The sequence below is a fragment of the Dipodomys spectabilis genome, unplaced genomic scaffold, assembly GCF_019054845.1.
Source record: "Dipodomys spectabilis isolate Male_0828 unplaced genomic scaffold, ASM1905484v1 ptg000188l, whole genome shotgun sequence".
Lineage (NCBI taxonomy): Eukaryota > Metazoa > Chordata > Mammalia > Rodentia > Heteromyidae > Dipodomys > Dipodomys spectabilis.
The window spans coordinates 146351-170047 of NW_024870865.1; the positions used below are offsets into that span (position 1 = coordinate 146351).

The 23697-nt window shown below is 49.6% G+C and overlaps 1 protein-coding gene across 2 annotated transcripts in view; it reads right to left on the bottom strand.

Moving 5' to 3' along the window:
* Dnajc11 (DnaJ heat shock protein family (Hsp40) member C11) overlaps window positions 1-22846 on the bottom strand; it is a 50484-nt gene extending 27638 nt beyond the window's left edge. The window contains exons 1-3 of one of the 2 annotated variants that reach the window (XM_042695735.1): window positions 22746-22846; window positions 4162-4291; window positions 1498-1571 (exon numbers count right to left, since the gene is read on the bottom strand). In XM_042695735.1, the coding sequence (XP_042551669.1) occupies window positions 1498-1571; window positions 4162-4291; window positions 22746-22817 (276 nt within the window). In that variant the 5' untranslated portion in view covers window positions 22818-22846. Of the gene's footprint in view, window positions 1-1497; window positions 1572-4161; window positions 4292-19939; window positions 20121-22745 lie in introns of those variants that run through there. The other variant, XM_042695736.1, reaches the window with a different exon arrangement.
* Between the last annotated feature and the right edge of the window lie 851 nt (window positions 22847-23697).

Here is a 23697-nt window from a genome sequence, read left to right on the forward strand (position 1 = left end):
GGAGCTCAGGGACAGTGCCCAGGCTAAGTCTAAGACCCAGGACTGACCAAAGGGGAGAAAAAAAGTGTGAAGAGAAATTTAGTAAACACATAGGATCCTATTTTTCCTTCTGGATTAAAAAAATGCTAAGCTATTAAATTTAACACAATGAACAAATACGGCTTTTCACCAAACCAGAGGTCAGAGGTCAATTGCCTATTATAGGCAATCGCCAGAGAGAGGCCTGATGGAACACAACAGGAGTGGTAGGGACTGGACACAGGTGGCAGCCCACCTACCCGAGGCACAGGCTCCTCAGATCAGCCTGCCTGTTTCCTCATGGGGGAATTCACGCATCTTAGGTAACAATTTTCAAGATTTTCCTGCCCTGACATTTTTGTTTCTTGCTGGTCCTGGGGCTTGAACTCAGGGCCTGGCGTGGTCTCTGTGCTCGAGGCCAGTGCTCTACCACTTGCATTACAGCGCCACTTCTCACTTTTTTAAGTAGTTTATTGGAGATAAGAATCTCATGGGGCGTTTTCTGCCTGGGCTGGCTTTGAACCTTGATCCTCAGATCTCAGCCTCCTGAGTAGCTAGGATTATAGGCATGAGCCACTGGTGCCTGGTGCCCTTAGTTTTAAATGGTAGCAAGTACAATTCACTGTGGGGCAATCATAAAATAGCTGCAGGTGAGACATGCATACAAGCACCAACATCAATTCTAGTAGCAATTTACAGCCTTACAATTTGATCCTAACCTCTTCCTTTCAGGAGACTTGTGACAGCCAGAGGCAGAGCAGAACAAACAGATGTAGGCAGAGCTCATCCCAGCTGTCCAGGGAGGCCTGATTCACAGGTGCTTGTTGTATCACTCATGAATGTTAAGTGTTCTAATATATGGCAGTGTGTTCTAACTTGCAGAGTTGTTTTAGACAATGTAATCTAGCAGTTCTCATTTTTTTTGGCCAGTCCTAGGGCTTGAACTCAGGACCTGGGCGATGTCTCTGAGCTTCATTTATTCAAGGCTAGCACTCTACCTTTTGAGGCAAGGTGCCACTTCTGGCTTTTTCTGTGTATGTGGTACTGAGGAATGGAACCCAGGGCTTCATGCCTGCAAGGCAAGCACTCTACCATTAGGCCACGTTCCCAGCCCCATGCAGTTCTCAAGTTTTTAAACCTTTCCTAAACGAAGAGTTTCATGGCGAAGGTGGATCAGGTGGAAGAGACTGTCCAGACAGAACTGCCTCCTCCCACTGGCTCCTTCCCCTCCCCAGTGCTGGTGCTGGCAACCTCTCCATTTCGCTGGACATGTTAGGAAGCTAAGGACAAGCCAGACAAGTTCCAGAGTTAGCAAGTAGTACAGACAGGTCTAGAATTCAACCTCAGAATCTCAGGAAAATGCAAGGAAGGAGACTCTGTCTCGACTAATCTCACAGGTTGAGGGTGCCAGGTTGCCCGGAGAGGGTGCTTTATAGGCGTTTCTGACTCTTCTGGGCCACCAGACGCAGTTTCTCTTACCTCCCATCCTTCCATCTCCAGTCCTTTCTTTCCATATATATCATAGATGGCTCTGGTTTGGGGGTCACTAAGCACTGCAAGTAGAAGGTCAGACATGGTTACAAGGTGCACAAGTCACCTTTCATTCCTTTCACAAGTCATGAGGTAGGTCTCCCTGTCCAACCACCATCTTCCTAGAGATCCTCTCCATCTTCCCCAAACCTCTCCTTCTAATTACTTTTCTGATACAACCTAGGATATTTCCCCTGATTTTCCTGTGGGTCCAGGCTTTTCTTAGTCCTAGGGTACAAGGTGTGCCACATGGGAGGCTGCATTGAAGGTGGCTGCTTGTAAAACAGCATATAAAGTACACTGGATTGTTAGAGATGATTCCTGTCTCAAATCAAGACTTGATTTATTTTTTCAGGAGCGGGCTAGAACTGTAAGGCATGTTTTGGTACACCCTTCTTTATTTCTTTTTCCTCCTCCCCTTCCCCCTCCTCCCTCCCTCTTCTCCTTCTTCTTCTCCTCTCTTCCTCTCTCTTCTCCTGGTTTTGGTCGCGGAGCTTGAACTCTGGGCTGGGCGTTGTCCCTCAGCTCTTCAGCTCAACGTGAGTACTCTACCACTTGAGCCTCAGCGCCACTTCTGTTTTTCCGGTGATTAACTGGAGATAAGAGTGTCACAGCCTTTCCTGCCCAGTCTGGCTTTGAACCACGATTCTCAGATCTCAGCCTCCTGAGTAGCTAGGATCACAGGCATGAGCCACTGGCCCATCTTTATTTCTAAAGCTTTTTCTTGATTTTTTTTTTTTGCTTTTCCCATGTCATAAGTTTATTTTTATTTTTTATTTTTTTGTTGGTCATGTGGCTTGAACTCTGGGCCTGGGTGCTGTCCCTCAGCTCTTCAGCTCAAGGCTAGCGCTCTACCACTTGAGCCACAGTGCCACTTCTGGCTTTTTTTCTTTTTGCTTATGTGGTGCTGAGGAATCGAACCCAGGGCCTCATACATGCAAGGCAAGTGCTCTACCAGTGAGCCACCTTCCCAGCCCCCACATCCAGGTTTCTTAAGCAGACGGTGTCTCACTCTGTTGAAAGGCACAGCAAACCCAAAGTTGAGGTTATCACCACTAGTAACTGCCAGTTAGCTGCTTTCCACAGGAAATGGCCAATCTTCCAGGGCCTCCTGATGGTGGCTCCCATGGGTCATGGAGGACTCCCCCCGCCCCAGATGCTGGGTTCCATCTGCACTTCTGGGGCAGCTCTGAGCAAGGGCAGACATGGAAGGTGGAAGAACTGTGTGCACTAACAACATCAACCTTCTTTTCTCATGACCATGCTGGCCCATCAGCTGAAGTACACCAGGAGCAGATTCAAGGCTGCCCAAGTGGAACTTGAACACCAGCAAAGTCAACAGTTGCTATATCCTTCCCCTACTCTGCCAAGCTCTGTTCAGGATCTTTGCATCTAATCTCCTGAGAGTTTGCATATATTTTTAGGCCTAATTAGAAAAACAATGTAAATGAGTCTATCTATATTCAAGTATAATGAGGAAGAAAGAAATGCTGACTGCTGGAAAACAGGGACCCGGACGTTTTGAGCTCATCTCTTGGATTTAGTGGGAGGTGTTTATTCAGTGTTCATTTCTAACTTCCTTTACGTCAATGTGAGGCCAGGTCTGCCACTGTGCTTTCACCAACACCGGCAGGTAACTTGTTAACTCGTCCCAAACCTCCAAAACAATATGAGCAAACTATATGGATAATTCAGACAAGAGTATACAACAAAAGAACAGGCTTTGGCCAACTACCACATAAATGGTCAGAAGTATCTGTTCATTAAAATCTAATTTGTTGGGGAAACTCTAAGGTAACATACACCATATGCTATGTGTCTATACTCAGAAGTCAATTATTTTGTGAAAAAACATATTATCTAATTCCAAGGAGCAGGTCACCAAAGCCCCTTCTGGAATAATTTATCTTACTTGATCTTCCTTCTTTCTTTCTTTCTCTCTTTCTTTCTACCATTTTAAGTATTTAAAGTGCAATTCAATTGCATTAAGCACCATCCTCACTGCTGTGGGGCCATCCGGTCTATTTTCAGAACTTTCTATTACCTCACAGAGAAGCATTAAACCCATTAGTGACTTGAATATTTCATATATGAACGTGTCACAAATCTTTCTGTTATACATAGCTACAGGTGTAGAGGTCTGAATGACTTGGATCTATTTCTTTTCATCTTTCTTAACATCATTTGCTTTCTTGTTGAAACCGTTCTTTCTCTGAATGCTACTGAACCAATAAAATTGCTTTCAGATGAAAGAGTGCCCTTGTAGTTTCTTATAAAAATGAGAACAAAGAGAGCTTCCTGCAACACTCGGCCTCCCCGCCACGCATTCCCCTTGGAAGGCACTGGTAAACGATTCAGAACTGAATGCTCCCCTGCAATTCAGACCTGGCTCCATTACTTCACCTGGACTTTCATTTTCTACTTACTGGACACATATTGATTTCTAAAGCAGAATACTACTCTTTCAAAGGGCCCCGTCAGTAAAAAGTACTAACCTAACCACCTCTTTTATACACCTCTAAGGACTCTCTTTCGCTACCCTCCACAAATCAAGTCTCTAAGAAATCGAACATCTGCTTGGAGGGTGTTTCTTGGAGCCAAGCCCCCACTGACCTTCATAAGCCTGGTGGACAAGGTTAAATAGTCGTTCTGCTTGTGATTTGAGATCTGGGTCTCGGTGCTTGTCTGGGTGGTAAAGCATACACAGCCTCCGGTAGGCAGCTTTGAGCTCTTCAGAAGAGGCCTAAATAAAGAAAAATTCAGTTAGAGAACAATCAATGGCACTTAAACGTTACCATGATCAGAATCAGCCTTGAAATGGGAACCTGTCAGCCACATCCCAACATGTTTGGTCTCTCCATACAGGACACAAAGAAGTTATGCTTTACTACCCCAACACGCCTTTTTTCCACAGTTAAGAAAGTGATCAATATGTACTCTGATAGTGACTACTTGGCTCGGGAAGGCTACTCTCACATGGAATGAGGCCTTCCGTCTGTGCCGGCTCCATGCTCTGAGCTGCAACTACAATGCCTCGGACACATGCTCACTCCTTAACTCAGGATGTTTCTGGTAGGTCCTGCTGGAGAATATGTTCAGAAAGAATACAGTTGCGTGTCACTGCTCAGAAATAACATTCATTTAATAAGGTATTTGTTGTTAACATTTTTTGTCGGTCATGGGACTTGAACTCAGGGCCCAGACACTGTGCCTGAGCTTCTTTTTGCTCAAAGCTAGCACTCTACCACTTGAGCCACAGTGCCACTTCCAGCTTTTTCTGTGTATGTGGTACTGAGGAACTGAACCCAGGGCCTCATGCATGCTAGGCAAGCACTCTACCACTCGTTGTTAATTAAAAAAAAAAAAAAAAAAAGACAAATGAAACTGTAAAACCAACACCAGCACTGAGTCAGCCTCTAATCCTAAAAGTAGAGGAAATGCTTTACAAATCTTCAATAACCAACAAGTCAGTGAAGCCCTTCCCAGGCAGGCCACTCCTCGCTGTCCTGGGAGGCATCCAGGGCACCGGGTTGCGTGCAGAGCACAGTCTATTTTCAGAACTTTCTATTATCCCACAGGGAAGCATTGAACCCATTAGTAACTCCAATATTTCATATATGAACGTGTCACAAATCTCCCTGTTATACATAGCTACAGATGTAGCGGTCTGAATGACGCATGTGCTGGGCTCTCGTGCTAGGGCATAAGGGCAGCCTCCCTCCTGGGCCTTGGAGTGCTAGCCAGCCTATGCGGCTGGGCCCTGGGTTTTCTATGGGAAGTAAGGGTTGGCTCCAAAACCACCACCTACAGGAGGTCACGACGTTGGGGGACAACGCTACTCAGATGTCAGAAGAAACATTTTATTTTGGGGAGCACGTGAAGCATTCTTTTTTTTTTTTTTTTGGGTCCGGTAGTGGGGCCTGAACTCTGGGCCTGGGCGCTGTCCCTCAGCTCTTCAGCTCAAGGCTAGCGCTCTACCACTTGAGCCACAGCGCCACTTCCGGCTTTTTTCTTTTTGCTTATGTGGTGCTAAGGAATCGAACCCAGGTCCTCGAGCATGCAAGGCAAGCGCTCTACCACTGAGCCACCTTCCCAGCCCACGTGAAGCATTCTTGAGAGTCACTAGCTGACAACATGGCAGAGGGGCCCACACTGCGTCGGTTACCAGGGAGGCCACAAAGCAGAGGGTACTCTGCTTAGAATGGGAAGCGTCCGAAGTCGCAGACACAATGAGTTCAGAGCCCAAGGTTACAAAGGCAAACATTACATTGCATTGCTGTATAATTCCCACATTCACTTTTTTACCCACAAAAATAAATCTCTACTGTGCTTTGGCAATATTTTTTGGCATGATGTTTGCATATTTTCTACAGAACTACATTATTCATTACAGATGTTAAAACCCTGGCAACCTGTGCAGGTTGAGTAGAGGTTCTAAAAGAATTCTGGAGCACTCCAAAGAGGCAGACCATAAATGCTACTGTGGACACAGGGCAGCCTCTTCTCCAGGCGTCGAAAGGCATGGGGGAGAGAGGTGGCCGAGAGTCTGACCCGCGTGTGTGATTCACAGAAGCAGCAGCCAGACCCGAGCCAGACAGCACATCCTTCAGGTCAGGCCTCAGAGAGCTTGGCTTGCCTGCTGCACAGACATGCATTTCCAGCACTGCTGCTTTAAATCAGGAGCTCTGAGGTGTCCATGAACTGCTCCATGGAATGGGGTCAAGGATCTGGGGACTGAGCATCCTTTGCCAGGATTAGGTGACCTGTGCACCGGCCCCCACCTCTAACTTTTGCATGTTCTTTGGGAACGGCACCGTGAAGCAGTGGTGGGCTGACAGCCGCTCCTGTCTCCTGTGTGATATACTCTGGGCTCCAGCAAACCTGCCATTTCAGTGGTTGAGGAAGCAGGCTCTGGAGTCGAAGGGCCTGTGTACAGACATCAGGCCTGTCACTTCAGCTCTGTGAAGCATTCTGGCCTTAACTTCTTCCTCTAAAAGGCGGAATGCACCTCTGAGAGAGAGGCAGTGGGGAACGAAAGGAGACGGACTGTAAACCGCATCATAGCCCAGTGCCCACCATGCAGTAAGAACCGCAAGCTGTGAGGCATACGCCAGCTGGTTCCCGGGCGAGAGGTTGGCAGTAGGAAAGCAACCACTGACTTCTCACTGTCACTTCAACTCAAGTTCAACACCCCTTTGGCAGCAAGTACTGAGCCTGGGAGGATTGGGAGAGGGCCCAGCCCTGGTGTGCAGAGAGCAGGTGCACCCCTTTATGAAGTCCTGTTGGTGAACACTCAAGCTCTGGAGATGGTCCCCGTCCTCCCCCACCCCCCTTGCTCCCCGGCCTTTGTGCCAGTACTAGGGCTTGAATTCAGGGACTAGGCCATGTCCCTGAGATTTCTGCTCAAGGCTGCACTCTACCATATGAACTACACCTTCTTTGCTGATCGATTTGTTGAGGTTAAGAGTCTCCAGAACTTTCCTGTCCATGCTGGCTTTGAACAGTAATCCTCAGATCTCAGCCTCCTGAATAGCTAGTATTGCAGGCATGAGCCACCAGTGCCTGGCAATGGGCACTTTTTTTCTATGTTCTTTCTACTTGACTAGATGCACAAAGCTCCTGGAAGAGACAGGTCTCACTATTCCAGATCTGCATTTTCTCCTTCCTAATTACCATTCATTACACAATGCATTTCTTGCCTCTCTTACCAACGTGGCATCTGCACCAAACCCTGGGGTTTTATTTTTTTTGTGCTGGTCCTGGGGCTTGAACTCAGGGCTTAGGTACTGTCCATGAGCTTCTTTTGCTCAAGGCTAGTGATCTACCACTTGAGCAACACTTTTGAACCCCAGGGTTTCTTTCCCCTCCAATCCTGGGCTTGAACCCAAGACCTGAGCACTGTCCCTGAACCTCTTCATGCTCAATGCTAGTGCTCTACCATTTAAGCCACAGTGACACTTGGATTTTTTTGAGTAGTTTATTGGAGATAAGTCTCTCACAGGGTGCTGGGAATGTGGCTTAGTGGTAGAGTGCTTGCCTAACATGCATGAAGTTTAGGGTTCAATTGTTCAGTACTATACACACAGAAAAAGCCAAAAGTGGTGCTGTGGCTCAAGTGGTAGAGTGCTAGCCTTGAGCAAAAAGCAGCTCAGGGGCAGTGCCCAGGCCCTGAGTTCAAGCCCAAGGACTGACCAAAAAAGTGTCTCACGGGGACTTTGCTGCCCAGGCTGGCTTCAAACCACAATCCTCAGATCTCAGTCTCCTGAATAGCTAGGATTACAGGTGTGAACCACTGGTACTTGGCTCCCCAGGGTTTTCAATATACATAAGAGCAAATACAGGAACAATAAAATACATCTTCTGTAGGTTCACTTACGTGATGATGCAAAGGGACTTATTTTTTCCTCAGCAGCTGTAACACAATTTCTCCCTGCAACTTCCAATTGTTATTATTATCATTATTTTTGCCAGTCTTGGGGCTTAAACTCAGGGCCTGGGCGTTACCCCTGAACTTCTTTTGCTCAAGGCTAGCACTCTACCACTTGAGCCACAGTGCCACTTCTGGCTTCTTCTGTTTATGTGGCACTAAGGAATCGAACCCAGGGCTTCATGCATGCTAGGCAAGCACTCTACCATTAAGCCATATTCCCAGCCCCCCAATTGTTATTTCTATATCTTGCAAAAGTTACATGTGGATTTGACTGACTCTAGGTTACACTGTTATTTCCTAGTTTTAAAATTAAACTAGCTGACTGGGGAGCAGAATGTTTAGTCTGCAAGACCTCCTTCCATCATATGAATAAATGGCTTAATGTGTTATTGATTAAGTAATGGGAATGAGAAGTTTCATTTTTAATAAATATCACATTCAATAAAAGGTTAGATTAAGGCCCTCCATCACAAATGAACAGCTAAGGTCACTGGTTCGATATTTCATACATCTCTTTTACTATCATAAAAATACTGGTATCATTTCAAGGTGTAATAAGATATCATTAAGAATGATACCTAAAGTTATGTACTTATTTCTAAACTTCTGTAATAAAATTAAGAGCTGTAATCTGAAAAGCTTTATCATCTTAATCATCTGGCTATATTTCCATGGGACAGTCCATACATATGTTAGGACACAAATTAATTCTCAGTAGATTTTAAGATTCATACCACACAAAACATTACAGGAGACTGGAAACCCCACAAATTTGAGGAAGTTAAAAAAACAATACCTTAGAAATAGAGACAAATGAAAACAAAAACACGACACACCCAAATATGTTGGACAAATCAGAGGCATTAAGGGTACAGCTACAGATACCCGTAGGATCACAGGAGGCTGGGGGCTTACGGCACAGCAGAGTGGCACACACCAGGCCTTGGTGGGGTTTTTTTTTTTTTTTTTTTTTGGTCAGTCATGGGCCTGAACTCTGGGCCTGGGCACTGTCCCTCAGCTCTTCAGCTCAAGGCTAGCGCTCTACCACTTGAGCCACAGCGCCACTTCCGCTTATGTGGTGTTGAGCAATTGAACCTAGGGCCTCATGCATGCAAGGCAAGCACTCTACCACAGAGAGAAAGAGATAGAGGGAGAGAGGAGAGAGGAGAGGAGAGGAGAGGAGAGAGGAGAGAGGGGAGAGGAGAGGGGAGAGGGGAGAGGGGAGAGGGGAGAGGAGAGGGGAGAGGAGAGGAGAGAGGAGAGGAGAGAGGAGAGAGGAGAGGAGAGGAGAGAGGAGAGAGGAGAGGAGAGGAGAGAGGAGAGAGGAGAGGGGAGAGGGGAGAGGGGAGAGGAGAGGGGAGAGGCTGATCTCTTCAGAGGACACACCTGACTGACCTAAAGACCACCAGGCCCTGCCTCTTAAAGGGCCCACTGCATCTTAACACCAATTTCCAAAACATGAATCTGCAGCGGGTGTGACACATGTCAGTCATGCACAAGCTGGTTCTTTTTTTTTGGTCAGTCGTGGGGCTTGAACTCTGGACCTGGGCACTGTCCCTGCACTCTTCAGCTCAAGGCGAGCACTCTACCGCTTGAGTCACAGCACCACTTCTGGCTTTCTGGTGGTTAATTGGAGATAGGAGTCTCACGAGCTTTCCAGCCTGGGCTGGCTTTGAACCGTGATCCTCAGATCTCAGCCTGCTGCGTAGCTAGGATGACAGGCGTGAGCCACCAGCACACGGTTTTCAGCACGTTTCTCACAAGACCAGGTGTGCTCTTAGCTTCTCATGGTCTCCCTGGGCGTGTGCCCAGGCACTGCGATGCCACTGGGATGCATGCCCATGCCCTTGGTCTCTGAACTGTGAATCAAACAAACCTCTTTTCGTCGGTCATGGGGCTTGAACTCAGGGCTTGGGTGCTGTCCTTGAGCTCTTTTGCTCAAGGCTAGTGCTCTACCACTTTGAGCCACAGTGCCATTTCTGGTTTCCTGGAGATTAATTGGAGGTAAGAGTCTCATAGACTTTCTTGCCTGGGCTGGCTTTGAACTGCAATCTCAGCCTCCTGAGTAGCTAGGATTACAGGCACCAGCAACCAATGTCTGGCTAAAAAAACCCTCTTTTCTAAATTTAGCCTCAGGTTTTTTTTTGTTTTTGGTCCGGTTGTGGGGCCTGAACTCTGGGTCTGGGCGCTGTCCTTCAGCTCTTCAGTTCAAGGCTAGCGCTCTACAACTTGAGCCATAGCACCACTTCTGGCTTTTTTCTTTTTGCTTATGTGGTGCTGAGGAATCGAACCCAGGGCCTCATGCATGCAAGGCAAGCGCTCTACCACTGAGCCACCTTCCCAGCCCCGTCTCAGGTTTTTGGAACAGTTAAAAACTAGCAGGAGCTACAAAAAGAACAAAGTACTTCTCAGAGGGACATCACAAAGAAACAGAAAATCTAAACAGGCTTAAAACTAGTAAGGGGAAAAATTAGAAATAAAAAACACCTCAACAGAGCTGGGCACCAGTGGTTCATATCTGTAACCCTGAGATCAGTTCAAAGCCAGCTTGGGCAGACATACAAGACTTTTGCAACCAATAGCTGGGTGTCATGACGTACACCTGACATCCCAGAGGCCCGGGAGGCTGGACTGGCAGGGTCGCAGTTTCAGGCTGGCCTGGGCATAAATGTGACTCCCCATTTCAATCATGCCTGTTATCTTAGACCAACTGGCTGAGGCAAGTTCCTATCTGAAAAAATAACAAAGGCAAAAAAAGGCAGGGCATGTGGCTCAGGAGGTAAGAGTGCAAGGCCCTCAGTTCAATGCCAAATACCACTAACAAAGACCCCAACCTCCCAACAAAGGAAAATCTCCTGACCTCATGACTTCACTAGTGAGTCCACCAAACCTTTAAGAAAGAACTAATGCCAAGTCCTCTCAAACCTTTCCAAAAACCGAAGAGGAGAAAACAGATTCAAATTCACTCTATGAAACCATTATTATCCTGGTGTCAGCCAGACAAAGATTCTACAAGAATATAATTATAGATCAATATCCTTGTGGACAATGATGCAAAAATCATCAAGAAAATATGAACAAACAAAATCCAGACAGACAAACATCCCATGATCAAGTGGGATCCTTCTTGGATAGGTCAACATAAATCAATATAAGGCACATGTCCACAGCTCCACATGATCACCTTAACTGATGAAGGAAACACTTCTGGTGAGCCTGAACTCTCATGATAAAAACGCTCAGGGAGGGGTTGAGGGAAATGACCTCAACATCATATCAAAGTCTGCAGTGGCTATCACACACAATGGTGAAAGAAGAAACATTTCCAGCAACAGGGACAAGGCATGGACATCTGTTTTTGCCGTTCTAGTCAACATCGTACTGGAAATTCCAGCCGGAGTACTTGGGCAAGAAAAAAAAAAGCCATTTAAATTAGAGAGGAATAAGTAAAATCACCTCTGTTCTACATGCTGCAACCTTACACATACACACACTGATGTAGAGAGGCACTTGCATTTTTATATATCACAATGAATAATCTGGAAAGGAAATTAAAAAGAAATAAGTGGAAAGCTACCTGACACTCATGGACTAGAAGACTTAATAGGGTTAGAACATCTTACTACATAAGGCACTTTAGAGATTTATCACAACCCTTCTCAAAATCCCAGTGATTTTTTTTTTGCAAGAATGAAATGCATATGGAGTTTCAAGGGGATCCCAAAGGCCAAAACAGTCCTGAAAAGAACAAGGCTGGAGGATTTGTTGTTTATCTCAAATCTTAATACAAAGCGGTGGAGTGCAGCGTGGTACCAACAGGAAACAGACACACACCAGTGGGATAGCCTCCAATCAGTCCTAGCATCTGTGGTCAGATGAGTTTGGGAAAGATGTGGACACTTCAACAGGGAAAGACAGGGTCTGCAACAGATGTGTAAGAGCTGGAGGAGACTGAACCCACCAGCACAGAACAAAGGAACCCTTCTCTAACATGCACAAAGCCAACTGGAATCCAGTTAAAGATCTAAACATGGGAGGTTAGCTGCTGTGATACCAGATCTGGCCGTGACTTAAGACATGACACCGAAGACACAGGAAACAAAAAAGCTCTCAACAGAGCAGACAGCCCGTGGACTGGGAGAGACCTGCAAATCATGTGTGGCAACAAGTGGATAAACCGCACACAGAGCTCTTAGCAATCAATTACACAAAGTATCCCGATCAGAAAATAGGGACCGCCTGCCGTGCAGGCACGCCCAGCTTCTGTGCGCTTTGCCTTCCGAGGATGCCTTCCTCAGAGGAATAACCCAGACTACAAACAGCAACAGACAGAAGCTCCTCACACAGGGGGAGACCGTCACCCCAGGCTTTGTTGGGAGGGCACCCTACTTGTGCGCAATGCTCTTTGGTGTCTAGGCTCTAGCCTCTCTAGGAAGTAGAACTCTTTTCCTAGGTGGGTGGCCACAGCACCATCCAAACAAACAAACAAAAAGTATCCATTTGGAAGTGGCGCTGTGACTCAAGCTGCAGAGCGCTTGCCTTGAGCTGAAGAGCGCAAGGCCAGCACCCAAGCCGAGTTCAAAACCCCACGACCGACCCCCCCCTCCAAAAAAAGTAGGGGTGTGGGAGGGCGCAAACTCAGGGACTAGGTGCTGTCTCCGCGGTTTTGCTCAGGACTAGTGCCCTACCACTTGAGCCCCAGTTCCACTTCCACCTTTTTTTTTGGTAGTTAATTGGAGATGAATCTTGAGGGCGTTCATGCTGCTGCTGGCTTCGAACTGTGATCCTCAGGTCTCAGCTTCCTACGTACCTAGGATTACAGGCATGAGTCACAGGCACCCAGCTAGTATCTTAATTTGTTGTTTACTAGTAAGGACATTTCCCACACATTTACTTGCATTTTTGGTTTCTTCTTTTATTAACTAAGCTATTTGTTTCCTATGGTTTTCTTATTAGAATATTCATGCTTTTATATGTGATTTATGAAAGTTTCATCTGTTAGAAGTGTGAAATCTTTTTTTCCCCCCAAATATACCAACAGCAAAATTCTATTTTAGTCTTTTGTTTATGATCTTTGTTTTGTTTTGTGTTTTAGCTTTTCTCTCATGATTGTTTGTGACATTTTATGATCTTTTTTTGTTTTGTTTTGGGCAATCTTAGCTTTTCTCTCATGATTGTGGTGTTTTGTTTTGGGTAACTTTAGCTTTTCTCTCATGATTGTGTGTGGTGTTTCGTTGAGATGCAGTCTCCGTGCAGGCAGGTCCATGCTTCCTGTACCTCTGGGAAGCAAAGACAAGAGTGGAGGACCATAGCTTTTTCTGCTGAGACAGAGGCTCAAGGCTGGTCTGGAACCACAATCCTCTAGATCTTTGTCTCCCAAGTAGCTAGGATTACAGGTGTGAGCCAGTCTCCCTCTCAGTTTTAATTTCTAATTGAGTGTCAAAAGCTTTATACCATGGAAACAGAAGCAATTCGGGCTCTCCAATCATTTGAGTGACACCGAGAGGCCTGTGAAGTGCTGGGCTGGATGACACTGCAGTGAGAAACAACCAAACATCCTGAAGGCGTGTTTCTCACGCTCCATGTCCACCTCGGGCAGCGAGGACTGTGTCTGGCAGTGTCTCACTGTGGCTGGCGGTGCAGGCACCCTCTGGAGCCGTGGCAGAGGGAGGAGCATGAGACCCCAGGCTGGTATTGGCCCTTGAGGGACACGGCGTGAGGGACCTGCCCTGTCCAGGCGAGAGCGCCAGGCTGCTGTGCAGCACACACAAGCACTATCATTACAGCACTGAGTGCGTTTCTTTGAAGACCGGCCAGCACAGGCAGCAACCGCCACCACCTCACCATTTCCATCACTGCTGTAACAGTGCAAATGCTAGGTTTCTGCCGAAGCCTCTGTCTTCAAGCTCCAACTTCTAGGCTGTATCTCTAGCACTGAACTCAGCAATTAAATCTCCATGAAGTCTCTTCGACTGGATTTTGGGAAGTTTGCCCAATGACCAACAACTGAGGATTCATTACTGTCCATATGTTCTGCAGTAGTCTGACCGAAATAAACAGCATCAGCCAATAAAAAAAAATCTGTACTTTTGGTGCTCATCTACTTCACAGGAGAAAGCAGATTTTGGCGCTAATTACCAGCAAGCAAGTCTGGAGGCGTCGTGCTGAGTAAGGGTTGTTCCATGGAGAGAAAGGGTACCCCCCTCCCCATTATCTGGTGCCGTTAAGAAGGCAGGCTCTCTAGTACACCCCCAGAACTAGACTTGATAATACATCTACTGCTCCACTGCCTAACAGGGCACAGTAAACTCCTCTTCACCCAGTGCTACCCTGTGCCGATGACCCTGTGCCGATGCTGCGCTCTGCCCAGCATGGCCCCCCCCTTCCTCACTCACTCGTGGAATAATTCAGCCAGTCACAGCCCTGCAAGGCCTGGCGTGGACAGAGCCCCGCTCTCCCTCGACTGCTCTGTGGAGGAACACTCCGGTCCAGCCAAGTCAGTGACACCAAATGCAGAAACTCAGCCAGGCAGAGGACATCAACCGCACACAACCGCAGCTGAGCCATTGGAAGCCAGTTATTTTTACAACTGTCACTACTGCTGCTGGTGCAAACGCTTGTCCGCAGGCGACCTATCCCATGGCAATGAGGACAGGAAAGAGGAGACATGGATGGCTGCCCGAGCGGAAAGGCCAGCTTGGCTTCATCTTCTGGCATGATGCTTGCAGGTGTCGCTGCTCGTTGGGAGTTGCTCATTTCCTCACCTCAAGTCATTTCCATAAGGGAACTTTACACTTACCAACTGACAACTAGGAAATCCCATCCAATAACCAGCTCCTCTAGAACCATCTCAGTGTGGCAATTGCCAATGTATTCTTGGAGAACACAGGCCTTCTGCAAAGTAAAACGCACCACAAGGCAGGCTCCATGTGGAGACTAAGCACCCCGTCAATGAGCAAGTTAAGTGAATGTCAGCCAGGCTCTAGGCATCATGCCCTCAACTACATGTGGATTTAACCAAGTAATTGAAACCAGAAATGCTAACATCACAGTGCAGACTTAAGTTCAGGACAACTAGAATGCAAAGGAAAGAGAGCTAAACAGGAACACACAAGATGGATTCTGATCTGCTCTGGATATCCAGGAAGGGTGGAGGCATTTCAGGGGAAAATAGGTTCACGTCAACAGGAGTGTAACACTGAGCATACTGGCAAGAAGAAACAAGTAGGCAGGAAACAGGCAGGAAATTAATTTGGACATCTACCCAGTTGCTTCTTCACTCAGCAAACACTTGTTACGTGGTCCCGGGCTGCTCAACAGGGGTATGTTGAGGAGTACTCTGTGTAGATGATTATGTTGGTGTGCAAACATCACAGAACATACTTGCACGCCGGTCAGACTCTCCTATGAGTGCTCTCTCAAATGCAGCGTAGTTCACTACAATGTTCAGTGTTGCATGACTGGACAGGGCACGTTCCAGCACCACGTGGGAAGCAGCCAGCCACAGTCCCTGACCATGAGGAAGGAGGCAAAACATAGTCACAAACAAGACATAAGCTATAAAACATCAACTCATGAGGGCTATGGAAATGGAGCCAAAGTTTGGGCTGTATTCCAGAAGCAAGCGGAGGCATGTGGTTTCTGAGAAGAGATGCTGCCTCCAGGGGAAGGGCAGGGCTTAGTGGCAGAGCACGCGACTAGCATGCATGAAGCTCCAGCTCCAGGTTAGACTTCCAGTCCCACCTGGCTTTGGTCAAACCCCAATCTGGAGAGACCTGAAGGAAGCAGGAGGAATTTCGAGCGAAGGGCACAGGCCAACCCCCAATCCAGAAACGAATGGGAAGGAGTCTGCTGAAGTTCTGTGATGATTTCTGGACCCATGTTTTAATCACTGACTGCTACATGGAGAAGAACCGAGCTCTCTGGGTTTGGGGGGTGATCCGAGGTGAAGGCTAGGGAGAAAGTGGGAGGCAGTGAGGTATGGTGGGCAGGTGAACCTGACCTCGTCACCTTCCCCAGAAGGCAGAGAGCTGACTGGAAACAGAGCCAGGGAGCCGAGTGCAGACCGGGAAAGGACACATGCCACTAAAGGAGGACCGAGCACCGAGGAGGGAAAGCAGATTCCAGGTCCTCAAAGCTGTCACCCAAACGCAGCTTCCAGGAGAACAATCTCGCTGACACTCCCTTCCATTTAACAATCCCATGCTGCTGCTATTTGAACTCTCACCTTACAAATAGAAGTACTGAGGACCAAAAGAAGGAAGGGCACTAACTATGTAGTGCTAACCTCAGAGCTGGTGAGAAGCGAATGGTTGGTGTGCTTTGCTCCAGCCAAAATTTGTTCATGAAAGTGAAAAGAAGTCTACAGAAAGGGAAGAAAGGGTTGGGAATGTGGCTTAATGGTAGAGTGCTTGCCTAGCATGAATGAAGCCCTGGGTTCGATTCTTCAGTACCACATACACAGAAAAAGCCAGAAGTGGTACTGTGCTAGCCTTGAGCACAGAGAGGCTCAGGGACAGTGTCCAGGCCCTGAGTTCAAGCCCCAGGACTGGCTGGAAAAAAAAAGGGGGGGGGGGACAGCTATTTATCCTCCCCCCTCACTGGATCAAGGCCTCATGCTGATTACAGTAAATAAGAGTATTCCTTCATTTCTTCTTTTTTTGTGGTACTGAGGTTTGAGCCCAGTGTCTTGCCCTTATTAGTCAGAAGCTTTTCCACTGACCCATGCCTCCAGCCCTTCGTCATCATCATGTTTCAAATAAGGCATTGCTTTTTGCCCAAGTGGGCCTGACAATGATTTTCCTATTTACACTTCCTTGTAGCTGGGATGGCAGGTGCCAGCACCTAGCTTTTTATAGGTTGAGGTTTAGTCTGGTGCACTTTTTGTCCAGGCTGGCCTCAAACCCCAAATCTTTTTGACCCCAGCCTTACAAGTAGCTGGGATTATAAGCATATGTCACTTTGCCTGTAGTTCAGCACCCTGCCCCCTGCCACCCCAGGGATTACAGATAGGTACCTCCATGCTTATCTCGTCACTAGCTTTTATGCTCAAAAGACCAATAAGCACACACAGGTATTTACAGTGACAAGGTGCCCATTCCTCTGTTGAGCACTTATAACCCATGTTCTCATTGACTGCTGCGTTGTGGACAGTGAAACGGCCTGGGTTTTGTGGTGAGATGAATAGTTCAGGGAGGTTCATCAGATGCAGCCCTGACTCCAGGGGGGCAGCTCACCAGAGCCCTGGGTTCCTCTGACTCCAGGGGGGCAGCTCACCAGAGCCCCAGGTTCCCCAGGGCTCTCCTGAGGTTCTCCAGCCATTTCTAGCTTTCACTAACAAATGCTCTGTGGTTCGGGTGCGATCATGAGTGCTCACACACCCTGAGAGGCCAGGGCCAGGTGGACACACTACATCTACATGATTTGGGAGTCTGTTCCTACAGCCATTTTACCTTCAATTGGAAAAGGCAAGAGCTCAAGAAAGAAACAATGAAAACTGAATCAGGAATGAGTCCAAAAACTGAACAGAGATGGCAAGTTTCTACAACTAGGAATAACCTTTGACACTTTAAGCATTTTCTAGTTGACCTTGAGTTCTACTTAACCTAGAGTTGAGGGAAAAAAGTTGAAACCTCACCCAATGCAACACCCTCAAGATGGGGATATAAACTCTGAGGACAGGATGACACAATCTGTGACCACAGAATGCAAGGCAGCGCACGCACACATGACCTTTGTGACCCCCGCCCTCTAGCACACACCTCAGACACGGCAAGAGTTCAGATTCCTTCCAAGGTCACGCCAGTGACTCAGGACCTGTTTCCCTACCACTTACAGCTTTGTTTTCGAGAATCTTCCCCAGTTGGTCCACATGTGTGCACTCAGTGCCCAGGAGACACGACGGTAAATAAAAAGGCTCCGGAGTTCCCTTTCAACTTCTGAGTCCCATCAAAATAGATGGTTGCGATCCTGTCTTCACGCTGGGAGTGTGGCCTTCCCCCTCCCTGGCGGCCCAGGCTCAGGCAGAGGCTACTGTGTTTCTCTGCAGAGGGCTTCTCTGGCTCCCAGGCCAGGGAGGGTAGACTGTGCACTGGTGAGGCGGAGTGCCCAGTGGTTTTCTCCATAGCAGAGCTACCCACGACTCCACAGCCCCTCCCCCATCCATGGCTATGCTCCAAGCTTCCCCAGGGAGTGGGGGCCGTGCGCGCAGGAGCAGAAGTAAGGCATGGAATCCCAGTGATCTTTCTGAAATGTATACCCCCCTTTTAAAGTGCACGCTATTCTATCTATTCATCTCTTAGTTGTCTTAACTCCTTTCTAGAGCAAATAGGTATACATAAAATAGATAAATTCAGATGGAAGTTTAATGAATGTAAGCACCCAAATTCCATTGCCATGGAAAACACACAGTTTGCACGTCCATCTTTCCTTCTCTATTATTACATTACTCAACTCACAGCAAACACAAAAGCGTTCCATGGAATTCTCTTCAAGAGAGAAAAAGAAGTTTGGGTAGATAATACAAAACCAAGGCATAAAAATTTCAAGAAACAATTATTTGAAATGTCCAACCCAGGAATGTAATAACTGGCTTCCAGTTCATTAAAGAAACAACTCGTTTCTAAGTGTGGCCGCCTGTGGTCCTTCAATTACCCTGAGAGGAGACCAGGAACGACTGCGATCCTCAGCAGCCCCCTCCCCACAGAGGCAAGACCACAGGTGGCCACCCTGCCACCCTCTGCTCCCTGCCCCTCTCCTCCAGGTCGGGTGCGGAGAGCTGACAACTCCATCCGTGGTTCTCACTGTCTACCTCAAACCCCATTTTCTGGATTATCCATGGGTTTGCACCCTCCTCTACGCTTACCCCTAATTCCCATGACCAAGTCAGCGCTGCAAGAAAGCACAGTTCAGAAAGAACAGTTTATGTCTTCTGAGAATAAACACAGTGTTTGGGACAAAAAGAGTAAAGAAAACTTCAGAAATTCATAACCTAGTGCTTAGCATAACTCTGGCAGGATGTCTGGCTGTCTGCTCTCTGTGCTGCGGGGAAGGTACCCAGGGCCTCTGTCTGCCTGTCTCTTCCTCATGGGTGCTGGGGCCGGAGCCCAGACAGAGCCCGTGCCTGCTAAGCAAGCTCGCACCCCCCCCCCCCCAGCCCAAACGCTGATTGGCGTTACAGCCGTCAGCAGGGCTCAGCTGGCAGCGATCTGCTTTCTATGTACAAGTTTTGTTGTGAAGCCACACTCCCAACTGTGAATGGCTTTTAAAACCTCGCGTTTAGCCAAATCAGATGGATGTTAACTGAGTCGTCCACGTGCACCCTCACCTGTTGCATGGCAGCCCTTACGCAGTCCATGCACCACAGTTTCAGGAGTGCTCACAGAGCACACTACTGCGACCAGTAAAAGGTCAAACTTGAAGCATGCAGGCACAAATTCCGGGGGGGGGGGGGGGGGGTTTGCACAGAGCTGCCTGCTGCAAGGCCTGAACACCCGGCCTCTAGGACTGCTGCCTCCTCCCTCGCTCTGGTAACTAAATGGAGGTGCTGAGGTTAAATGACTTGTTCAAGGTCATTCCAGTCCCAGTTGAAGACTTGTTCAAGGTCATTCCAGCCTGGCTGAAGTGCCGGCTTCTCAGGCTCTTGGCTCCAAGTACACCCTAAGGAATGTGGTTACCTGGGTAATTTCTGGCTGTAGCAGCCAGGTTTAGCCCTACATGCCCAATGCACCTATTTAACCAGGGTCACTGTTATAAATAGCAGAGGTTGGACACAATGTAGTAGATGGGAAACTCTCGAGAACTGACCTTCTCAGACTCATCTTTACTACAGATTAAGCCCAGTCTAATTCCAGCACTCACTTGGGAGACAGGCAAGAGGATAAGAGTTGGAGGCTAGTTAGGGCTTACAATGCAAGATCCTCTCTATCTCAAAAAACAAGACAAGACTAGATTAATCCCAACATGGAGGTTAGATGGCCATGAATGAATGTTCAGCCACCTGCCCCCCAGAAATCAGGCTCAGGGGGTTGATTGAGTCTCGTCTCCAGGGCTGTGGGTAGCTGAGTTGTCCTGGAGGGGGAGGGGGTGCTGCTGTCTCCACTGTGGGGACTCAGTGACCAGTGGACCTTCCTATACTGCTCCAGCTCTCTCTTCCCACCTGCAGTCCAAACTCCAATGTCAGTTCACACTGGCTGTGTGACCTGCAGCCAGAGAAACCACTACCAAAAGCCATAAAGGCACAGGCTCCAGCGAAGGCAGGCAGATTCAGGAAGCTGGGAAATATCTTCTTGGTAGGTGATACGTTTGGGCTTTTCGTTTCCCAGCCATTCCGGAAGGTAGAAGCCACACTGGGTCTTTTCTTCTTTTTTGTAGTACTAGAGTTTGAACTTGGGGCCTCGCGCCTGCTAAGCAGACACTCAGCCACTTGAGCCTCACCCTGACCCAAATGGTTTTTATCTTGAAAGCTTTATCTTTAATTAATAATTATGTTTTCTTTAAAAATGTTTAGAACTGGAAAAAGAGATTGGTTACTTAAGGCTAAAGCAATTGGGACCAGAGATCTTCAAACAGGCTATAGACATTGCTGAAGGACATACAGTAAAAATGAACTTCCTTCAAAGGCACTGTGGCACCGATAGAGGAGGGATCAGACTCAAGGATCTAGGAATAAATTAAGTTTAAGTTATGGTAATTAAACATTCTATAGGCCACTTAAGGATCTGGAAAATTTCACTAATTCACTGTTCTGTTTTGCCACGTGGGGTTTGATGCACGTATCTCACATAATGTACACACTGGACTGCTCAGCTACCGCCCCCCTTCACGGGTTTCCTGTTAAGCATAAATAAACATCTCAGAAATCTCAGGTGAGTTAAATTTTAGAACTTAACCACGCATCTAACAACATTAAACCAGAAAGCCAACCAGGTTTTGGTTAGCTCTCTTCCTCCCTCCCGCTCCCATCTGGGGCAAGCAGATGATGATTCTGCTGTCAACAGGAAATCTAGGCGAGAAAGGGAACCATTCCAGACGACAGGCTGGTGTACAGCAGAGTGCTGGACTGTCTAGCTGCCTCTTCATTCTCTAATCCAAAGTTAGGGTGAGACCACCAAGTTTGTGACATGTGAAAAGAGAGTCTTGGTTGCTTTCTGACATCTGTTACCTCAGCTGGATAATGCTTATGGTTTTTAAACCAATACCCTGGTTTTGTGGAGGCTTCTTCTATTTGTGATCTCTAGAGAAAAGTCTGAACTCCATGAGCACCTAAAGTTTTAAGGATGTTCTTCCCAAGGTGCTGCACAGTCCTGGTGGGAAGAGGCTCTCACTTCCTGTCACTGGACAGCTCAAGAATCTCCAACAATTATCATTACTTTTTCCTCAATGAAATCAGGTTACTTCTTCTTCAGTTTGATTTTGAAAAAAAAAAAAAAAAAATCTAGCTGGCTGCTGTCTGTCAGCTCACACCTGTAATCCTAGCTACTCAGGAAAGGTCTGAGGATTGCAGTTCAAAGCCAGCTGGGGCAGGAAGGTCCGTGAGACTTTTATCTCCTTAACCACCAGACAACCAGAGTGGCACAAAGTGGTAAAGCACTAGCCTTGAGCAAAAGAGCTCAGGGACAGTGCCCAGGCCCTGAGTTCAAGCCCCACGACCGACAAAAGAAACAAATAAATAAAATATCTGGTTACTATTAGTACTACCTTGGGAACTTCTGGTAGATTCGGGAGTCAGAAAATTTCAGCAGACACAGGATGAATTTGTTGACAAGCCTACACCAGAGACTAAGGACTTCTGCTACGGCCGTAAATGTGGGAAGTGCCTTCACTCATAGGAAGTAGAAGAGAACGTTTTTTAAAGAAGGGTTTCTTTTTCTCCCATCCATCAGTGCGATACAGACGGCAGTTATACCTTTGACAAGGGTCTTCCTGATCGCTTGTGGCTGCCCAGGTTCAGGAGGGGTTCAGTAAGGCTGTTCGATTACTGACAATCGACTAGCTAGGAGTGGCTGGTGAGCAAGGCCGGCTTTGCTCCCAAGGACTGGGAAAAGAAAACGAGTTCGCTAAGGAGCTTCTTTGGACAGAGAAGCATTTGACCCAGAGCCGTCGTGCTGGTGGGGGCCAAGCTGAGGCCGGCGGGCCGCTGGCGGCCGCTCGGCCGGGTGTTCCCGTTCGGGCGGGGCTGGGCGGGTCCCCGCGCCCCGCGCCGGGGGGCTGGGAGCGGGAGTCCCCGGGGAGCACGCATCCGACTCCGCACAAGGCGGCGGCCGTGCGGGCGGGACGCGGCGGGGGCCGGGCGGCGCGGCGTGAGGACGCCCGGCCCCGCGCCCCCGCGCCCCGCCCGGGGAGCCCCGCGGGCCAGCCGCCGAGGCGGGCGGCCGGCCGGGGTCCGGCGGCGCCCAGGCCGCGCCCGAGCGGCCCTGACCTTGGCGCCCACGAGGCGCCCGGTCGGCTGCAAGCCGGGGCGCGGGCCCCGGGCTCCCCGTCCCCGCCGGCGGCGCGGGGCCTCGGGCCTGCGGGGACCCCGCGCTCGCGGCGCCCCGGCCGCCCGGGGCTGGCGGGGGGCGGGCGGCAGAGGCCGGCCTGGAGCCCCGGCGCCCGGGGCGAAGGCGGCGGCGGGGACAGCGCGGCCGGCCGGCGGGCGCGCACCCGGCGGGGTCACGCGGCCTCCGCGCCGGGCCGCGGCCTCCGGGCCAGCCGGGGCCGCCGGCGCCCACCTCCCGAGCCACCCGGCCCGGCCCCGGCCCCGCCGGCGCCCCGCCGCGGGCCTCACCTCCCGGCGCACGTTCAGCAGCGAGTAGTAGTCCTCATTGTCCAGCTCCTCCTCGCCCAAGGCCGTCGCCATCTTCGCAACCTTTCACCCCGCCGAACCGGTAAGGCCGTGCTCAAGAGGGCCCGGCGGTCCCGGGCGCTGACAGCGCGGGGCCCCGGCGCCGCCACAGCGACCCCTGGCGGCCCGGAGCCGCCGGGCCCGCGGGAGCGCGCATGCGCGCACTGCGCCCCCGTGCGCACACTGCGCCCCCGCGCGGCCGAGGCGGGAAGCGGCGCGGGGCGGCGGGAAGCGGGGCTCTGCCGGGACAGTTTGTCTTCTAGGTCTATCCGGGACTCCAAGGGGAAACCTGGCCTTTGTGTGCCGGTACTGGGGCTTGAACTCACGCCGCCACAGGCTCCTGGCAGATTGAGACGCTCCCCTCCCGGCTTCCTGCTAGTTAACTGGAGAGATAAGACTCAAGAATTTCTCTGCTCCAGGTGGGCCTCGAGCCACGAACCTCCGGCCCCAGCCTCCTGGGTAGCTGGGATGGTAGGCGCGCCCGCGCCTGGCATTGCGAGGGCACCGTTGTCGTGGGAGCCGGGAGTCCGCTGTCCCCGGGGGCAGCCTCTGCGCCCGGCCCTGGGAGGGAGCGCAGGTGTCCGGGTCAGGCTCCACCCAGACCCCAGACATTGCTCCCGGGCAGGGGCGGAGGTCTGCAGGGCAGGGGCGGAGGCCTCCAGGGCAGGGGCGGCAGGGGCGGAGGGCTGCAGGGCAGGGGCGGAGGTCTGCAGGGCAGGGGCGGAGGTCTGCAGGGCAGGAGCGGCAGGTCTGCAGGGCAGGGGCGGAGGGCTGCAGGGCAGGGGCGGCAGGTCTGCAGGGCAGGGGCGGAGGTCTGCAGGGCAGGGGCGGCAGGTCTGCAGGGCAGGGGCGGCAGGTCTGCAGGGCAGGGGCGGAGGTCTGCAGGGCAGGGGCG